The 21,889-nt window shown below is 38.0% G+C and overlaps 1 protein-coding gene across 7 annotated transcripts in view; it reads left to right on the top strand.

Moving 5' to 3' along the window:
* The window catches only part of SNCAIP (synuclein alpha interacting protein), a 147,293-nt gene that overhangs the window by 108,624 nt on the left and 16,780 nt on the right, over positions 1-21,889 (top strand). For 6 of the 7 annotated variants that reach the window (XM_073010740.1, XM_073010739.1, XM_008014247.3 and 3 more), the window contains 4 exons: positions 1,179-1,358; positions 6,496-6,609; positions 15,366-15,491; positions 19,331-19,500. In XM_073010740.1, coding sequence (XP_072866841.1) covers positions 1,179-1,358; positions 6,496-6,609; positions 15,366-15,491; positions 19,331-19,500 — 590 coding nt within the window. The remainder of the gene's footprint in view (positions 1-1,178; positions 1,359-6,495; positions 6,610-15,365; positions 15,492-19,330; positions 19,501-21,889) is intronic. The other variant, XM_073010742.1, reaches the window with a different exon arrangement.

The raw sequence follows: 21,889 nt of genomic DNA, 5'->3' as shown, positions 1-21,889 counted from the left end.
CCAGATATGTAAACAGAGGGTCTTCTGTTTTGTCCTGATCATTATTCAGAAGAGTTGGACAAGGTTGTTTGAAAAGCGTTTGTAGATAGAAGCTTACCCAAGAGCTTCATTGCCCTCTGACCCAGGTGGAGTTTTTACTCACTTCCAGCTCTGCATGTCTAGGGAGCATGAAGCTTTTCCAAAGACTCTAGAAACAGAGTAACATGATGTAAGAAAAATCTGTTCTGCTTAGGCTCAGAGAGAGCTAAACTTAAATAGCACTCCATCTGCCTACATTGTTCTTTTCTGGCTTCCAGACTTGGATCAAACAGTAGCAAGCGTGGGCTCATACTATGATGCTAATTAAAGTCTCATTCAGGAAAATCATCACATCTTGGCAATGTGATTCTACTTACTGTAAAGCCATGCATACTTAAGTACAATATACTTGCTCTATTATCACAAATACTATTGTGATAGGGTGATATAATTGAATAATTTTATGAAATAAAGTAGTAGTAGTATTTTCTCCTGAAAATGTCTTTTCCATTTTCCTGGCTCTTCCCGCTAATTCTCTTTGGTTCATTCCTTTCTTTTGTCCTTCTTATGTTTTCATGTTTCCCAAATGCTAACAACACCTCTCAGTTCACCCAAAAATCTCTATCAACTAGTTCATAGTCAAGGGATAAAACTTCACTAGAGATGAGAAAACTGAAGCCATGTAGCCTCCAGATACCAGCAGTCATCAGGTAGTTTGCCAAAGCCAGTTCTCTACAATCCAAGGCAAAATAAGCAGGTAGAAACAAATAGCTCATTCATTCAACAAACTTAAAACAGGAAATAAAACCCAGCCCCAACCCTCAAGGACTTCACAATCAAGTAGGGGAGACAGACAAGGAACCTGACAATTGCTGTAAATGTCATTATAGTTGTTTAGAAAGCCAGCTTGAAGCCTCCACACCTCACTGGCCCTAGCCCTGTTGCCATGTCTCGTATGAAGATTTGTCTCTTGAGAATTCATGTTCTAAAGCATATTGTAACAAAGAATAATAGCAAGATGCTCTGATTTATTAGATCCCCAAGGCTGCCACCAGAACTTCTATAAGCTCATTTCTTCTTTCCAGTGCCCAGAGAAAAACGCCCACAGGGTCTTGCTCTGATTTATTGACTTGCGTTTTCTAATCTTACTATTTATACAGCCACACCTAGCTGCAGACAATCTAGACAAAATTCACGATGAAAATGGAAACAATCTATTACATATTGCGGCATCACAGGGACATGCAGAGTGTCTACAGCACCTCACTTCTTTGATGGGAGAAGACTGCCTCAATGAGCGCAACACTGAGAAGTTGACTCCAGCAGGCCTGGCCATTAAGGTGACTGGTTGGGGGCTGGAACCTCCGCAGCTAGAAGTCGGATTTCTGTTTTTTTTAAGATTCCTTGTGAGCTAAAGTGTTGGAAGGGAGAGAAGAGAGTGATTTGTCAAGCAAAGAGCAAATGAACATACTGCATTTAAGAGAGTAATCATTTCAGTCACTGCTTTGAGATTTTGAGACTAAATTTCCAGTTTTTGTCAATCTGCTACTAAAGAGAAAGGAAAATGATATGTTGTGGTTCTACGAACTTTTGTTATTCATAGGGATTGCAATTTAGCTTCTTAACCACACCTGGATCTATCAGAGACTCTCATTTCTTCTTGAATAATGAGCAAGATAAATGTGGGGAAGGTGTATTTTTAAGGATGCTAGCACTCGGGAGTATTTCAGATCACAAAGTGGGCTCTTAATGGATCACATCTGAAGTTTAAGTGTCTTCAGTATCAAGAATTTTTTAGAGTATCAGTGCCGAGTTTGAGTTTAGCTCTTACAGAGCACAGTGTGCTGTCAAAAACTACACAAATTAATGTCAACTGGGACAGAGTTAAAACCTAGAAACTGTGAGACAAGAAAACATGGACTTTTATAGCACTGCAGCAAGTGCCTCTGCAAAATATAGTACATCACTAGAAGATTAGCTATTCAACTAAAATTACCTAAAAGATCTTTGGCAAATAAATGTAGAATCCAATCGTATTTATTAAAAAGCCAGAAGTGACATTCAGGGAAATATAGTACATCTTGTACTTTTGCATATGTATTTTGCTTTACATAATAGTTGTGTCTTCTAAAAGCTGAATAATCATAATTTTTATAAATGAAGTTATATTGAAATTGATGAGGGGAATTTGTTAGAGAAACCTGCATGTCACTAAAGAACATTACGTTTAAAAAAATATCAACTGCTGTTCTACCTGAATATATTTTTTATGCAACCCTGATTTTTCTGTATTTTTAATTTGATGATTCAGCAAATGTTTATACATTGAAAAATAATTTCCATTTTATTTAATTTTGCTCAGTTAAGCAAAGTAATTAATAAGGTATACTTCAAATCTAGTGTAGAAAATAATTTTTAAACAAAATAAATCTATGACCCTTGTGGGTATCATTTTCCTTTGGTTGTAAATGATATGATGTCGAATTAAGAACTAAACTGCAAGCAGCTATCATTAAGAAAGACAGAACTAAACTACAGGCAGCTATCATGAAGAAAGATAAGTCAAATGTAAAGTCAAGATTTAATATAGTTGAGCTTAACAAAGTGTACCAAGTTTACCAGGTACTGTGTTTGGTGGCTAGCAACACAAAGTTGTGTAAGTCATGGTCCCTACTTTTAAGGAGCTAATAGCTAGTGGAGAAGACCGCTAAGTTATCAGTAACACAAGTACAGGATGGCAAATCTGGGACATAGTCCTGTGACAGAGTCCTATAGACATCAGTGAGTATGTGTCCGTGATGAATAAAATATTCTTGCAGTGCCAATGAGTGTTAAGATTTGCCGTCCTGTTTTAGTGTTTATAAAATGCAGTTCTCATTAGTCTTCCTAATGGTAGATTATTTATATAGGTAGATGACAAGAATTTTTTTAAATTTATATGCCCTAGGGCTTGTTTTGATAGATTAAAAATCTCTGAGTAGAAGGTACATAAGAAAGTTATTGGTCATTACGCCAGTCTTCAGCGTAAACACCTTCTATGATATCCATATTAAGTGTTAATTCATTCTTATATTCCTGCTGTCAACATAAGATCGCCATCATTCAGTCAGTGTGCAAACTTAAAGAGCAGTTTTGTTTTTCCTTTTAATCAAAAAGATTTCAAACCCATAAGACTCAAAAACTTTTACAAGTTTGAGGTCTCAGGCTTTTCATACTTTACTTCCAGACAATGATTTGAATGTTCTATTCCTTTATCCTAGAATTTACAAAAGCAGTAAATACAAATATTTTATAACAAGTGCTTCCCTCTTTAGAAATCTGTCCTGACACATATTTTGTCTCAGTCCATTCAGTGTATTTTGATGAACATTGATGACATTGAAAGAGTCCTAAAGAGTCATCATTTTGTTTTAGGACCTTGTTTTGAACACCAGTAACCAACTAGTGGTGTTTCACCTCATTAAGCACAGTTTTGAGGGCTCCATTTGTACCAACTTTGTTTTTTTTATTTATTAAATAAAAAAGAAGCTGCTAAGATAATATGACTTGGCTGACAGGAAGCAGAGTCAGAGATAAGGTATCAAATAGAAAGATTACCTGAGAACAGGGGCTTTGGAGTCATATCAGGGCTTAAGAACATCTCCCTTACTATTAAACTCCTGAAATGGAACATAATAAATTCTGCCGGTTACATGCGGAATTTATTGACTACTTCTGGGATACCCAAAAGTAGATACTGTAGGAGTTCAGGGTATTATTGAGTTTTCTTTAGAAATGATTAAGTAAAGTAATTGGAAAGAAGTATTTCTAAAAGGTGAGAGCTGTCTGTTTTCTAAAACAGGAGAGAAGAAGAAGTTATTTAAAGACTTAAACAGTCTAGGAATGAAATAATCTTAATTCCCTTTTCACTTCTCATTCAGTCCTTTTGATTAAGCCAAAAAGCCAAGTGTCCATTTGGGAATAACATGACTTCAAACACATAACCTTACTGATACCCATACTGATCAGTATGGTTGCTATTCCTTTCTTCATTTAGAGGAATGAAGCACATTGTATTAGTGTGTTAGTAGTTTTTTGTTTTTAATCCTGGTAGGAAACATTTGGCATGTTCCAATTGTGAAATTTAAGGAAAGTGTGTAATTAATGGATTATATATAAAAGGATGGTTGAGGGTAAGGGAATTCGTAAAGTGCAATACCATGGGGTCTTTATTTAGCAACCAGTACACGGTTACTTCCCCAAAACTGGGAAAGGGAAAGGAGTGGTTATAAGAACTTGAGGTAGAGAGGGCTGAGTACAAAGGACTAGCTTACTTTTGAGCTTTTTAAGGGACTCAGTTGGCCAATGGCAACCCCACAGAGAGGGCCTCAGATGCACTCTCCTTTCCTGATCTGCCACTGCTCTCCATCAGCCAGATCCAGCCAGAGGGGCAGGGACCCAACTCATACAGACCAACCTCCCAGGGCAAATACCTCAAGAGAATAGAATCTGCATGTGAATAGTTGGGAGTTCTATTATCCAAATGGAATAAAATGAAGAATGAGCAGATTACCTCATTGTCCTCCTTTTAGAATAGATTTTTACCCTTGAGCAGTTAAATGATAGAATTCTAAAATAAAGAGAAAGTGATCCTATTCTACTAATTTAAATGCTACCCTTGGTGAAGCCTCCCCTGGCTCCCTGCCAACCATACCTCTTTTCTCCTGGGCTAAAATCCCACAAGCTGCAAACTAGGAAGGCAGTTGAATGTTTCATTTGTCTGACAGAGTTATTGTGAGATCTAAGAGAGCATTCTAATAGAAGGTAACAAGTATTTTCTGCTTAGTAAGTTTACGTGCTTTATCTCATTTAATCTTCATGGTAACTCTAAGAGGTAGTTACTATTATCCCTGGTATTTCACTGTTTCACAGTTAACAAAATTGAGTATCAGAGAGGTAAAGTAATTTGTGCATGGTCTTGTAACTAAGTGGCAGATTAAGATTTAAATCCATATCACAATCTGGGTTTTAATCACTAGGAGATATATATCTGGGTTTATATATCATACTGCTCTATAAGTAGTAGGGAACATTTTCTGCAGATATGTATGGACTATATTGTAGCTATTTACATGACTTGATTGCTTTTTCAGAGAGGTTTAAGTTTGTCAAAATTATGAGAAATTTTTTAAAAATTATGAGGGTAAAAAATCCTCATAAACGACTATAAGAAAATCCTACTCCTTTTTGCTGCCTACTTTTACTTGACCCTAAAGGTCAAGAGGGTTGGTTTCCTTAAAAATGTAAAAGTTGAGAATATTTTACTTTCTGTGTCCATAGTTATATTATTTGTACATGATAAAAGATAATTTCTCTTTTTAAAATTGTTTAGTATTTTACTAATTAAGATATTTACCACATCCCTTAATGAAATTTTTAATTTCAAATATGAGTTTACTGATTTTTCATTAACAAATATGATCATTTGAGGATTGGAAAACAGTTGTGCATCTTATGAAGCTTAATCGAAGAATACTGATTAACTAACCATACCATGTGTTGGCTTAGTTTTGAAACAACTAGAATGCTCATATGATGCTGGTGGTGATGTCAAGTGGGCAATCACTTTAGAAACTAGTTTGATGGCTTTTTATTAAGTCAAATATACAGCTGCCATACGACTCAGAAATTCCATTATTTACCCAGAAGAAATAAAAGCATGTATTCACAAAAAATATTCATAGCAACTTTATTAATAATATCCCGTAAGTTGAAACAATCCACATGTCTATCGATAAGTTATTGGATAAATAAATTGTGGTATAATTCTACAATGAAATGCTTCTCAGCAAGAGAAAAGGAATAAATTACTGATACAAGCAGTAGCTTGAATGAGTCCCAAAGGCCTGCTATGTAAAAGAAGCCAGACACAAGAGTACATACACTAATCTATTGTGACAGAAATCTTATCAGTTGTCTGGGACGAAGGTGAGGAGGGTGAGAACCAAAGAGTAACCGAAGAGTACTAGAACACTTCTAGGGGTAATGGAAATGTTCTTTGTCTTGACTGAAGTTATAGTTACAGGAGTATACATATTTGTCAAAATACATCAAACTGTATACTTTAAAAGATTATGTTTTATAGTATACAAATATACCTTACTAAAGTGAATTTAAAATAACTGATTACAATTATGAAAATGAACTTAAATAAAAATTCTGCAATTGATTTCGAGCCAAATCCACAGATGAGGAATATAATAAGTGATATCTTTTCTTTTTTTTTTTTTTTTTGAGACGGAGTCTCGCTCTGTCACCCAGGCTACAGTGCAGTGGCCAGATCTCAGCTGTGATATCTTTATATCATAAATATATTAAGCCAGATATAAATGCCAAAATTTATATGATTTCTTTCCTTGGTAAAATTACCATCTTCAATGTGTTTTTCAAACCTGAATTACCTTGAATTTCCATCTGTCTTTCTTTTTTAAAACCTAGAATGGTCAATTGGAGTGCGTACGCTGGATGGTGAGTGAAACAGAAGCCATCGCAGAACTGAGTTGTTCTAAGGATTTTCCAAGCCTTATTCATTATGCAGGTTGCTATGGCCAGGTATGAAGGAGTTTTTAAGTATCTTGCCTTTGTGTACCATATAATCTTCCTACTTTTTTATTATTAGTCCATCAAAATCCAAACATAAGAAATCATAGAAAATGTATCCAAAGGTATATAACCAATGATATTTGTTGTTGTTTTCTTTTTAATGAAAAAATGTTTACAACAGCCTAAATAAATACTCTGTGACAGATGATGGATAATGAAGCTGCAGCCATTGATGACATTTTACGGGAAAATGTTCATTATGTAGTACTAAACAAATATGTATGATATAAAACTGGTCCTATAATTTAGCACCAACTTTGAATTTTGGAGCTAAAGAGAAATAGAAAATAATACTAAAAAGAAATATATCACAACATGTTTATAGTAGTTATCACTCAGAGGAGAAGTACAAGTGGCTTCGATTTTCCATTTTTTTAAATTTTTCAGTATTTTCCAAATTTTTTACAATAAACACATTTAACATTTATCAAAAGGAACAATGATACATTTCTTGAACCCAAAGTTAAAAGGAAAATCTTTATAAGATATTAATCAAGGCAGTCTCACTCAATTAAAGATGAATAAGCACACTAACTAGATGGCTCTCCATTGCAATCAATGTTTGCATTAGGAAATCCCAACATTAATTTGTGTACACAGATCACAATCCAGTGTTTGCAGTTAAAAAGAAAAATTACTACCTCCCTTTGGAGAATGTGACTGTGAATTATCTTTTTTAAAAATTGGAACCACAAAATACCAATCTCAGTCTTAAAAATAATAGTACTGTGTTAAAATAGATTTAATTGTATTTGTGGCAAAGAAAATTGCTTCTCCTGCATTTAACTGTATTCCCTTTGGCTTCATAAACTTTCCCAGTAGAAGTAAACTGTGGCATTGTCAACAAGAGATTATGCTTTTTCAAGTATGACAATCTCAAGTTCAAAAAGTAGACAACACTATTACCATAGTCTTTCTTTAGCGGGAGTCATGCTTAGGGATAGTTTATTTTGTGCTGTGGTAACTTCTAATGTGTGTGTGTGTGTGTGTGTGTGTGTAATATATATTACATAAAAACATGTTTTTATATGTTATATATACACATGTAAAATGTTTCCTATGTGTGCCAGGCACCATGCCATTGGAATTTGTGTACATTATCTAATTTATTCCTCAAAACAACCCTGTGAGAGCTTGTTGTGTTTATCCCCATTCCACAGATGAAGAGTCTGAAGAAAGAGAGTTACATGACTTGCACATGGTCTAATGGCTAGTAAGAGCAAAGACTAGATTTCAACTCAGGTTCTCTCACTTCAGGGCCAGATCCTGTTTTGTCCCCATTTGTATAGAAAATGTATGCAAATTGTTTGTAGAGGCACTGATACAGCTGAAGAAGACTTTTTTCTGCAGTTTTATCTAACAATACATTATAATATTTGGAGTACTTCACACTACTCACTGAAGACATTTGCAACTGTACCAAATTTATGAAATGGAGAAAGGAGTAGGCCCAACATTAAAATTCGTAAAAGTCACTGTCTTTGAAATATTATACTTTGTGTTCTTTGTGCATTGTACTCCCTAGTTCCCATCCACAGTGTCCTGGAAACAATGATTAGTGGTTAATAAGGCATGATGTAAGGATGCCATTTTTTGCTTATGCAGATGTTCCCCAACTTAAAATGGTTCAGCTTACGATTTTTCGACTTTACAGTGGTGTGAAAGAGATGTACAGTCAGTAGAAACCATACGTCAGGTTTGAATTTGATCATTTCCCAGGCTAGTGATATACAGTATGATACTCTTGTGATGCTAGGCCATGGCAGCCACGCTCCCAATAGCCACGTGATCACAAGGGTAAACAACCAATACCCTACAGTGTATTAAATGTATTTTCTACTTAACAATATTTTCAACTTAGGATGGGTTTATCGGGTCATAACCCCATTGTAAGTCAAAGAACATCTATACTGGCAAAGAAGAGAATAGGATTTTCAAATGATCAAAAGAATTGGATCAATACTCATCTTCCTAATCATTTTGAGTCTAAAACAGAGTTTTATTTAATTGCGTGAATAGTTATTTCATGTCCCTGATTTCATTTGCTTATATTAAAACCTAAAAAGGAATTTTAAGTATCAGTGGAAAGGCTGCCTGCACTTTTGGTCGAGCTTGCCAAAGAAAAGGAGGAAAGAATTACATGGCCATTCTGAGACTCTAAGTAAATAATTGGGCATTCGGCATTCTTTGTCTTGGGAAATGTTGATTATATATGCCAGTTTCTTTATTCAGCTCTCACAGCAGGTTTCTCATAATTTTGAAGCTATTGGGACTGAACAAAATAAAGTGCCCTTTTTCTGGGACTGGTTGAGTCACAGTGTGACTTACTTGGTGGGACTAGAGGAAAATATGGAAATTGGTGACCTGTTTGAAGAGCTGTGTCAAACGTTTGCTTCACGATAGTATCAATACTCAGGTTGTTATTTCAAGATGATATGCATTTTTTATGACCTAAAATACAGCTCTGAGGGGGGCAGTCCAGCAGTGCCCTTAGGAGATCATTCTTACCCAACTGAAAAATGTAGAAGTCCATTAGAACTGCAAATGCTGTCCAGCCATCCTACATCCGCCACAGCCACTTATGTAACAGATAACCTGTGGAGATGCTGAACTTGGAACCATTACAAGCCTAATATTTTCACAAGGAAGACTGTTATTGAACAGTTTTCTAATGGATTCAGCACATGCAAGTTTTTCTACATCCAGCAGGCATTTGAGTGTGTCCCGGCTTTGTTTCTTCAGTAAATGCCCCTGGAAAGGATAGCACAGAGGAAAATTCCTCTCTTGGTTTATTTTGCTTGCTCTCTGCCCTTCATATAGATTCCTAAAGAATGGGCTCCACGTGACTCCCAATTTGTGTCCTTTTTCTTGTAAAAATTACCTTTAAAGACTCTAGTACCGCAGGGTAGCCAACAGTTTTTAGTGGTCTCCTGGAGTGATAGATCCCTGGGTGATAGGAATTGATTTTCTTCATCTTGACACATGAAGTCTCAGAGGGTGCAATTATTTCATTGCCTGACTGTACCTAGCAGAACTAGCCACAGGGAATGTGAAGGTGGAAGCCTCAGGGACACCCGAGAAACAAGCAGGGAGTGTCCTCAGATAGGCCTGCTTTGCTGGCCCTTGAGGAAGATGTTGCTGGCAAAACAATTGAGATGGAATTATCTCAATTCAAAGCTACTGCCTGTGTAACTTGGGCTGTTTTATTCAAACGTGAAGGTTCAGGTTTTCTCTTCCAGGCTTTTCCAGCACAGCGTCCTGCCCTCCACTGCTTGGGAGCCTCAGCCTACTCTGCGTTGGTCATTAGTCCAGTGGACTCTATGTTACTTTCAACATCAAACTTGTGATTCCTTTTGTTTCTGAATCATTCATGTGACTTTTAGTCAGGAGATTCTTCCACAGAAACAATCTGCATCATGGCATTGAACATTTACTAAGAGCACCTTTGCCTACACTGTATTTATTATTCTGTACTTTAAATGTTTGCCCTAATACAGATTTTTTTTTTAAGGGCACTTTTTGAAAAAAGAAAAGGCTCAGCAGTTCTTGCAAATGGTCATGAGCAGTAGTAGACATGCTGGTGATGGGGGTGTTCCCACAGGCTATGTTACTGTTGTTTTTCCACAATTTACTTTAAAAAGGAAAAATATTCCCCTGCCTTTATTGTTTTACTGTCATAGGGAAGTAAGTCGACAGTACTGAAAATGCTGCGATTGCAGATGAAAGCAAAATAGAAAAGTCTTTGATTAGCACTCATGCATCCTCTCTCCAAGTTCTGATCTTGACAAAGCATAACTGACAAGGAGCCCCACAAACCCACAGACTGACAGGCAGTTAACTCTGATTTCTTTGACTCAAGGGGCACAAAGGGAGCACGTCCTTTACAGAGTCAGGGGTCATAAGGGAATGTGCAATTGTGGATATCCATACTCAAAAGACAGAAAACAGAGTCATGAAAAACATTGGTTCATATGGCAAACTCTCCATTGTCATTGTAACCTTACCACTTAGTAGTTCAATGGGTTAGATATTTTAGTTGTTTCTTTTGTGTTTTTTTTTTAAGAGAGAAAATAAAAGAATAGACCTCCCTGGACCTCAGTTTCTTCATCTGTAAAGTGGAAATAATAGAATCTTCCTCACAGTGTTAATCTGAGGACTAAGTGAGAAAAACCACATTGCCCAATCCATACTAGGCACTAGATGAATGTCGGCTGTTATGACTATTGAATGTCCTCCAACTTATTGTTTTTATCCCTATCAGTATTATTCAGTTTACTTATTTTACCATTAGTAATGTATAGGAGAAACTTGCAAAGGAATTATTAAGGCCATAACTTATTTAATCAATTCTTAGATGGACTTTATTTCACATTTACCATCTTTTGATTCTACGTATATGTTACAATACATGATATTATAAAATTATTGCTGACTTTTATTTTTTACATTTTTACATCTCAAAAACTGGAATAAATCTTGTAATTGATGGCATATTAGATTTGATAATCTATGATCACAAAGCTAACTCCTTTAAAACATGGATTGCCACACACTATAGAGATTTTATTGATACCAGCAATAAACCTGTGATATACTTCTCAAGTACATTTTTTATTAGAATTTGTCCAGCAAATCTCATAAATCACATGAGATAATTGCCTCTTTAAACAACTTGCATTGCCCTTAGGAACACATAAAATACAACATTACAACAGGTTAGCAAAACAGCAGAAAATCCCCAGAAGAGGAAACTGCTGAGGAAAATTACATGAGAGGAGTTTTCAGTCAGTAGATGAAGGTTGAATGGATAGATGGATATGTGGGTGGACAATGAAATGTAAGTTGGAGAGGCATTCTGGGAAACAAATGATACAGAAGTCTTCATCCATGTGACTTCATTAGATATTCTCTGAAAGCAATACTTATGGGAAAATGGAGGTCTGAAGTTACATCCATCCTTTAACATCTCCTGCGTGTACATACACAGAGAGAACACACACTGAAGGGCTAAGAGGGGAGGGGGACACCATTACAAATGTATCTAATACACATTCACATTAACAAGCACCCTCTTAGCTGGAGAAAATAGCCATATTTGTTTTGCCCTTTTTAGGAGGTATTTTCAGATAGTCACTTTGAATTGTAGAACTGTGCATCTCCACAGGCATGGTCCCCAGAATCAGGGCAGGATTTGTCTGTGAGCAGATATTAAATATGCTTTTACCAAAACCAGAGACTCTAGCCATCTCCATGTTCCCCTCAAAAACCCTAAATTGTTTGTTGCTAGAAGACAAGGTATATAGTCAACCCATCATTTGGAGGAGTACTTCTCTGCATCGTATAATGGAAGATTTTGGTTTCCATATCATATCTCAGTGGACGGGCCAATTGCACTTGTTCTGAACAATCAAATAATGGTTCTTTCTTTATGTAAGTCTTGCATGTTGAATTGGTTAGAATCTTTCATTGTAAGGAAGAAGAGTTATCCATGCCTTCATAAGAAGGGAAGTCAGGCTATTGTAGCAATATAGGTTGAACCTGACTTGGAGACCCCTCAGGGGCCAAAGTAACTTTTGGCACACACAGACCGTATATGTCTTGTTCTCCCAGATTATCAAGTCCCTGAAAAGTCCAAGGTCTTAAACTCTCCCCCAGATTTCCACAATGGGAACATTCCCACTCTTATGAAGTGCAGTATTCCATTGCCTAAAACCCCACTACTAAAACTAAAGCACTGTGATTTTAATAAAGGGCATGTTTTGTGCATGTGGAATAGACATACCCACCATAACATTGGGGCCTGAAAATGTGGAATTACATCTAACAAGAAGATACATGTAAAACACTTCTCAATATCTTGAACTCCTCTGAGCTTTACTTGCTGAAGAAAGAAGTCTCTAGAATATCAAGGAATATAGCAGGTCCTTAAATTAACCTGATTTCGTTAAACATCATCTTCTTATAATGTTGATGAGAAGAAAAAAACAGTTCCCAGCCAGGGCCACTGTCTCTGTGGAGGTTGCTCATTCTCCACATCTCTGCGTGGGTTTTCTCCTGGTACTCCAGTTTCTCCTCACGTCCCAAAGATGTGCACGTTAGGTGAATTGGTGTGTCTCAGTTGTCCTAGCGTGAGTGAATGTGTGTGGGTGTGAGTGCACCCTGTGTTAGGATGGTGTCCTGTCCAGGAATAGTTCCTGCCTTGTGTTCTGAACTGCCAGGATGGACTCCAGCCACCCAAACCATGAACTGGAATGATCAGATAAATAATTATCTTACTTGTTTGTATTAGTCTTTGTTAAATGTATGTATAGCTCATATTTATTTCAGTGTTTCGCTTTAGAAGTTTTTGGTCTTTATTTAGAAGTTTGGTGCTGTTTTTGTGACCAGAAATATGTCATAGGAACTAAAATGGTAAAATTAGTTTCATTATACTTCATTTTGCTTAAAGTCGCAATTTCCAAGAACTTATCCATGCCATCACATGAGGACTTGCTGTATATCATTATCCTCTCCCTCAGTTTTCTGACTTAGAAAATAAGGCTTTTTGAATTGGATGATTCTTTAAAATCTCTCCCCTCCACATGTTTAGGAGTCTGTGATTTAATATCATGAAGCAAACCAAATCATAAGTTTGAGAATGACCCATGAAGAGAATTTGTTCTGCCCATGGTAGGGCTATCTTTTTCACTGATAGAGGTACCTTAGCCTGTCCTCTTGTAGGCTTCATGTGTAGGCCATTAACCTCAACCAGTTGATTATGTATTTTATCCTGAGATACTTCCATTTATCCAGATTTTTAAGGAGTTAAGATTGTATGGTATAATCATCTATGTCCAATTAAAAGTAATCCAGGGCCAGGCGCGGTGGCTCACGCCTACAATCCCAGCACTTTGGGAGGCCGAGGCGGGCGGATCACGAGGTCAGGAGATCGAGACCACGGTGAAACCCCTTCTCTACTAAAAATACAAAAAATTAGCCAGGTGCGGTGGCGGGCGCCTGTAGTCCCAACTACTCGGGAGGCTGAGGCAGGAGAATAGTGGGAACTCAGGAGGTGGAGCTTGCAGTGAGCCAAGATTGCGCCACTATACTCCAGCCTGGGCGACAGAGCGAGACTCCGTCTCAAAAAAAAAAAAAAAAAAAAAAAAAAAAAAAAAGTAATCCCGTATTTTTCCCCTACCTAATTAGAAAAAACAAAGGAACTGCTTTTACCTTATGCAAATGAAACATCACCTGCTCTGGTCCAAACATTAGCTCCAATTTTCTCTAGGTTTGCCTTTGAAGAAGAGGGCTAAGCATAGCAGCATATCCTTATCTAACTTCTAACTCCCGGCCATAGCTCCAGGCTCTGCTTCTATCTCATTCTCTAGGGACCCTTGAGGGTTTCAGTTCCCACAAGGTCTGTGTGCTTTTGCAGTTAACACTCACCCTGCTTTCTGGGATGCCTTCTTAGAAGGTTGTAGACATAGATTACATTGTTCTCATCATGCTCTTTAGGGGTCTTACTCCCTGGGGCTCATTTAGAAAAAGTATGGTGCAGATGTTCAGTCTGTCCCTGATGTCAAGATACCTTCATAAACAGCACCCTGTTCCCCCACATAAGGGGTGAAACATTAAAGGATTTGGCTGTTTTTATCCCAACATTCCTTTAGCAGATTAGTTGGCATGTTCAGAAGATGAAGGCAAATTTAATCCAGAAAAGTATAAAAGTTCATGACCAGTCCGAGCAAATAACTGGAAAAAAAATCCTTTAAAAGGCTAAGAAGAAAGAAATTCAAGGTTATTTCAAACACATGATCATCTTTTTAAATGTCAAATTCCACCCACTAAACTTCATGCTGTTGTTTTTACCACTCTCATATTTTTTTAACTTTATATTTAATTCTTCTATTTTAAAACAGTGAAATCCCATCCCCCTGCTTTCTCCAAAGGCCAAGCGTAACATGAAAATACCACAAAACACTCAGTGGGTAAAATGCAAACAGATTATGACAACACATACTGTGATTGCTCTATGTCTTTGCTTTTGAAAGGTTTGTGTTCCAAGTTTTTGGTTCTTTTCCTTTAACATGAAAGAAGAGAAATCTTTACCTTAAGACACCACCAACACTTGGTCAGAAAATCAAGAGGGTCCTGGTTTTATTTCAATGAATTTATTTTACACTTGGCAACTTAAGGTATTACCTGTTTTTTATAAGCCCATTGATTGCAAGCGGTATGGATTATAAAGGCATGGTTGAAGAATTATAAACTTAAAAGTATAAGCTAGTTCTCAGTAGTTCAAGGTTTTATGGTAACATCTTGAAGCCTACAGGCAGTATAATACAGCAGCAAGAACATTGCCTTGGGAGCCTTGGAATCAAAAGACATGGATTCTAGTTCCAACTTTGGATCTGTCTAGTTGTGTGCCTTGGACGAGGCACTCAATCTTCCTGCAAACCTATTTTCCCATCTATAGAATAGATAAGTAAAAGAAGAGCACTCCCAAGGGAACTTCCTGCTCTTAAAATTCTCTATGTCATCCTCTTTCATTCATTTCAGTCAGAGATTCAAGGATTTTCAATTCACATCTGAAAGAGAATTTTCTCTTGCTACGGTAAACTTGGTTTTACCAAAGCTTCACAAATTAGAGTATTGTTTTCCTCTGTCTTTTTATCTGACTTCTCTGCAAGATATTACATGAATTCCAACTGTCTTTGTGTTTATAGGAAAAGATTCTTCTATGGCTTCTTCAGTTTATGCAAGAACAGGGCATCTCGTTGGATGAAGTAGACCAGGATGGCAACAGTGCTGTTCACGTAGCCTCACAGCATGGCTACCTTGGATGCATACAGGTACACAGGCCCTGCTATTTTGCAAAGAGAATTGAGTATATCAAATATTAAACAAAACATTAAAATTCTGTTCACTAGGAGAATGTCTGAATTAATTCACCTTTTGTATGGTCATAGACAATAAGGAATTATTTTGAGAAATCCACACAAATGTAGGCATAAATATCCCTAAGAGTTTCTCTTTCAGTGTCCCAGAGTGTTGAAAAGGACTTTTCCTGCTCCCTTATCACTGCTCTAAAACCCCAGTGCTGAGGACAATAGACATTAAATTTCCCCGTGTTCTCAAGGCACCAGAGAAACCATTACCAGGCAGACATCTCTGTCTTTCACGTGGCAGGTTGCTTTTCCACTCACTAGTAAATTTCACCCTTCTAGGTATTTGAAGAATAAGACGGATTTTTCAGGAATGGATTAGAATTCTTTGTGGTAGGGAGTTGTAGACTAGAGAGACAATGCTGTGGTTCCCCCTTTCTCTGTAGTAGGACTGAGCTTCTCAAATGCATTCAAAAAGTCCAGAATTGGTGGGAGTGGATTCAGATATTGATCCTCTCAGCCCTTGGGCAGGCCACCCAGGGCATTGATTGCCCAACCACTGCACCCAACAGTATCAAGTAGCCTTATCTTTTTACCCTAACTTGCCTTCTAAATATTGTCATGTTCATTGTGTACAATGATGTCAAAAAGTTGGGGAGCTGAGCCACAGGAGAGGGGAAGGAGTCTCGTCCCCCTGCCCCAAGTCACATGAAGGGTGCTCCAAGAAAGCTCCCTAGAGAGTGTGGGGTTCCTATGGGAAGAAGAGATGGCATCTCATCCCTCAGTTGAATGCAGAGCTGCATGAAGCTGGGCCAAACCCGGAGCTGCCGTCCGAGTAGTGCATGGCAGGAAAGCCCACCACGGGTCTGTCTCCAGGTGTCTGGAGTATATGTGAACATAAGACCCAATAGATCTTTCCACCTAGAAAATATTGAACGCCCTCAGTGACAGAGCAAAAAGAGGGGATAGCTGAAGGAGGAGTAGCAGGTGGAAGAGGCATGACAATGTGAGGAAAGGAAAGGCTTTGAATTGGAAACAAAGTCAAAGTTTAGACTTGGTCTAGAATATTATTTACAGACATAAATCATTATTACCAGAATCAGATCAATTATACCATTATTATCATTGAAAGTGACCCAAAATATGTGAATTTATTCCCATATCTATATGATATATAGGATAGGAAAATTGACAACATATAGTTGAAGGTCATGATTAGAGACAAGACTTTTACCTCATCAAGTTCATACCGTTCAAAATATGTTGTGTGTATATAACATTTAATACATTTTCTACCTTTAAGAAAACAGCACTCTTTTTTTTGTTTGTTTTTTGTTTTTTGTTTTTGTTTTTTTTTTTTTTTTTGGCTTACACGTGTGTTATTTTCCTATGTTGCAAACTCAGTGTGCTCAGTTATGCAACAGGTACTTACTGAGGCCCTCCTGGGTGCAACATAGATGGTATCCAAAACAGAAAACTGAGAGGTGAGAACTAGTTGCTCGGGAAGGTAGAGGAGACTTGGGAAATGACAGGAGAATATATGGGGAAAGTATAAATATAAAAAGCAAGAGATTTATGAAAACAAAAGGCAGAGATAATAGCAGAAATCTCTCTAGAGTGCCTACTCACATGGAACTGCTGTTTGGAGAACTAACTTGATAGGAAATAGTCCAGATAGCTGAAAGTTTTTCTATTATTGTTGGCAAAGCATACATCTTCTAATTTAAGGCATCAAGTTTTAAAAAGCGTGATATGAAATTGGAGAGTATAGGAGAGAAATTTAAATTCTTACCAGGTTCTGCAGAAATATTAAAGGAGTAGCATTTTTTGTAAAGGAAATATGATTAAATAACCATTGAAAAATATGCTTTTCTATTTAACAAAACACTCTAATATTTAATAGTCTTGAAACAAACTTTTAATCAGCTAAGAAATGACTAAAGCCAAAGAGAGCCAGCTGAATATCGCTATGTGAGATTTTACTTATTTTTCTTTTTAATATGTAAAGAGAGACAGTCTTTCCTTTTAGAGCATTCATCACTCCACTTACACACAAATGATATTTTTGGCACTGGATATCATGGAAGTGGAAACTTGGATAATCTTGGAAGGGGGTCTGTCCACTGGGTGTGAAATTTAAAGAAAAAAATGATAAGAGACTGAGAGTGAGCAAGGGACCCTATGAGGTGAGGGAGGGGACTGAGTAAGGAAAACAATGGAAAGAAAACTGCAGAGGTCAGGGTCAAAGGGGAGTAATAACACTGTGTGTTTGTATTGCATCTCTTCAAGAGCTCTGAGGGCTCAATACTGACATGGTCTTTGTGACACTCCTGTGAGGTAGGTGGCAATGGCTTTGTGGTGAGTTGACCTTTCATGGTGAGTGATCATAAACCAAAAGGAAAACGAAGCTCCTTAATGACCTCTCAGTCTAAGTAGTCTAAAATTTTAAATACTACAACTATTGCTTAGGGGAACATACTATCTACTACCCAAATTAATCTGGGTTTGCAATCTCATCATAATATTGTCAAAGAATCTATCAGATTGTAGTGGTTGATTAATATTGATGTAATAACTTTTTATGGAATCTAATAATATCACAGTATGGACACAAAACAGTTTGGATATGGTTTTTTTTTTTTGAATTATTAATTTCAACCATGCTCCATCAAATTTCTGTCTCACCACAACTAATGGTACCTTGGCCAGATTCCATAACTTTGTCCTTTCTTATGACTATTAAAATTTACTCCAAGCCACTTTAAAATCTCAGTCTTACTTCTGATTCAAAGCATTCTCCTTCCCACCCAGATTAGACTCAAGATTCAAGGGACTTGGAATGGGAGTGAGACATGCCTTTTTACACACCACTTTAGCTCCTATCCCCCTCTCTCTTCTGGGCTGTAGTGTCAAGGATAAGGAGGAGATATGAAGAGAAAAAGTCCAATGTCTATTTGCTTAACTGGGAAAGGCATGCAACCTCCCTGAAAGTTGTCCTTGGTTCTTTGGCTGGCTGTGGTCACTGATGCCCTCTGTGGCAACCTTCAGATGCTGACTCTCCAGTGAGTGCCATCGGTGGGGTCTTCAGAGGGCCCTCTGGAGCCTTTCCCTCCTCCCCCATACAGTTCTCTCCACCTCTGGGGTACCCTATTGCCAAACGTCGCCAGAGAACCTTCTCCTCATTAACAGGGTGATAAGAAGCTCACACAAAACTTTCTTCTACAAAGCCTGCTCAATCCACAGACATGCCCTCACCATGGCACATCATGGGAGGGTGGGGGTTACTTCACAGCCTCCCCCCTCTCAGCCACGTCATTTCTCTCCAGTTCTTTTTGTTCCTGATCAGATGGGCTCAGCAACAAATAAACAGGTGTTATTCCAAAACCAATTACCAGAGACCAAATCCAATTACTAGAGCCCAAGCAAATAAGAACAGGTAAGATTCCAGTCTTCCCCTCTTACAGGCATCTCTGACTTTATGAGTGATTCTCTTGGAGCCCAACCATGGCAAGAGGCAGAACTCCCCACCACAAAGACTGCGCTGCATGTCTCATAAAGGAGAGCACACTATGGACAGCCTCCTCCTCTCTTTCCCAACCCTCTTCTTATGTAGGCTGCAGGTGGGCATTGATAGTGGTAGAACCGGCTCTGCTACGTCATCATAGACTCTGAAGGGAGGTGTGTGATATCGACTGCTGGAAGATCCCTAGAGGCTTTCTTCATACTATTCAACATTCTGTTACAGTCATTAAAAAATCGTGTGTACAGAGATGCCCTGATACACATGTCTCTTCATTTTCTGACAGACCTTGGTTGAATATGGAGCAAATGTCACCATGCAGAACCACGCGGGGGAAAAGCCCTCCCAGAGCGCTGAGCGGCAGGGGCACACCCTGTGCTCCAGGTACCTGGTGGTGGTGGAGACCTGCATGTCGCTGGCCTCTCAGGTGGTGAAGTTAACGAAGCAGCTAAAGGAGTAAGTGGCCTGTTGGTTGCATGAGAACCAAGTCTAACTCATTATTGTTGTACTTAGGCTTCAGCCCAGTGCTGTGGTGAGCACTCTTCTTTCCAGTTGTACAGGGAATTCCTGCATTCTCCTCTTCTGTTCTTCTTCCATCTGAAGTCCTTACAGCCTGACTTCATGCTGAAGATGCCATCTCTGCAGAGGCAAAATGATGTCTACACAGTAAAATGTACAGCAAGTTCCCAAAGCAGGGAATTTAAGCCAGTGGGCAAGGAGAGAGAGCCTCTCTTTGTGTTCACACATCAGGGCCAGATTACAGAGCACCAGAAGCACTCACAGGCATCATCTCCAAACTTTTGTCCTTAATATTTGAGGAAATCATAAAGAACTTGAGAGAGAGGAAAAGGCTAGAGATGGACCAGTTTCCCAGTTTTCTCAAAAAGAAAAAGATGTAGGGGAAATTACAGATAAATAACTTGGTGACTATCACCAGCAAATTTCCTATAAAAATTAATCAGATGATTCATGAATCCTCAGAATAAAAAATAGTGCTCAGTCAGCATGAAGTTACTTAAAACACTCCATGACTAACTACAGTCAGTTCTTTCCTTGATAAGATTATTACACTGGTACCAGGGCATGTCTGGATGTCAGGGGAGTATTTCTGGGAGATTGTCATAATATGCTTAGAGAAAGAGGTCCCAGATGAAAGGTCATCAGGTAGGTCTCCGGCAAGTTGAAGGACTAAGGAGTTAGCACCTGCCTGAGGGGAACCAAGGTCAGCCCTTGAAAAGCTCACCCATTAAACATAGTTGCCAGATTGAGGAGGGTTTCCTGAAAATCAGTTAGTATTCAAAGTAATGTTGACAGATTAGGAGGGTAAATCTTAAAAATTAAATTTTAGAGGGAAAAGAGTCTTATCTTTAAGTTTTATACACACACACACACATTTTTTTTTTTTTCTGAATACAGTTCATTTGAAAAAAGCCTTGGTTGGGTGAAAGACCTCAATTAACTATGATCCATGCAGCAATATGACAAGGCCTTGGACGATTAACTATGATCCATGCAACAATATGACAAGGCCTTGGACCCTCTGCCTCTTCTCTAAGCTTGGGGAAATCTCCCTTCTCTCTCTTCTTCCACTCTTCTGCTTTCGAGCTACAAGTCTCTGTGCCCCTCTACCCCTCCCCCTGTCAATACTAGAATAATTTCTTTAATGAGTTTATTACTTCTAGAAAAAATAAAATAAAATTTGAAACTTGAAAAAATGGGGTTACTGCCAAGCATCCTTTGCCTAGTTACACAAAACTTCCCCAGGTTAGGTGAGCTAGGTAAACTTCAAGGTCTCAAAGTAATCACAGGGAAAATGCACACAAATGAATAACTCAGTAAGCTATCTTCCCACAGTGAACACACTGTGCAAATGCCTTTATGAACATGTATAGATATTTCAAAAAACAAGTTCCTAGAAAAGGAATTGCTAGAGCAAAAGGCATACATATTTGAAATGTGGATAGATGTTAACTAATCTTTCCAAAAATACTATACTAATGTCCACTCCCTCTAGTAATGTATGGACATATCCATAAAGAGGAACTTTAAAATGATCCAATGGAGTGTTTTTTCTAAAGGTTCATACTCAGAGAAGGGCTCACAAAACATTCTCCTTCTTCATAGCGTGGAATCTACAAAATTTTCATGAGATACAATCACTGTTTTACTGGTGAACTGCTCAAAGTCAAAGTCTTGGCTGCTTTCTCAGTTGGTGATCCTGGGATAAAGTACACATATGTACTAGTAGACTGTAGTCCTTCAGTTGTCTCCAGAGCAGAATGCTGTGGACAGCTATAGTTGGGCCAATGACAAGATGAACTAAAGGAGGCTACATTTTATGCCCTAGTCTTTTACCTACTATATATCTCAGTGAAGTTGGCAAAACTAGAAGTGAATGGAGAAATCAACTTGGTACAGCCACAGTACACTGTGCCCTTCGGGCTCCCAGACACCAATAACATAGACAAGGACAGGAGAGAGGATGGAAAACACTAGTCTTCCCAGTCCAAAATTCTGGGGGAAGATAATCTTGAGTGCCTTTTCCAACCTTCAGCAACTCCTCAGAGTTAATAAACATAGTTAATATTTAGAAACAGCAACCTTCAGCTCTACTGAAGTGCTTATCAACAAGTCTAGGTATTACGGGTGTCCCCCTCAAAAAAGTATGTTGGAATGTGACCTTATTTGGAGACAGCACCTTTACAGAAGTTACCAAGTTACCGTGAGTTCATTAGGATGAGTCCTACTTTGACTAGAGTCTTTATAATAGGAGAACATTTAGACACAGACATGCACAGGGGGAGAATACCCGTAAACTTGAAGGCAGGGATCAGGATGGTGCATC

The sequence above is a fragment of the Chlorocebus sabaeus genome, chromosome 23 (assembly GCF_047675955.1).
Source record: "Chlorocebus sabaeus isolate Y175 chromosome 23, mChlSab1.0.hap1, whole genome shotgun sequence".
Classification (NCBI taxonomy): Eukaryota; Metazoa; Chordata; class Mammalia; order Primates; family Cercopithecidae; genus Chlorocebus; species Chlorocebus sabaeus.
The sequence above is the reverse complement of the archived record's forward strand: the minus strand, read 5'-3'. Positions and strand labels throughout refer to the sequence as shown.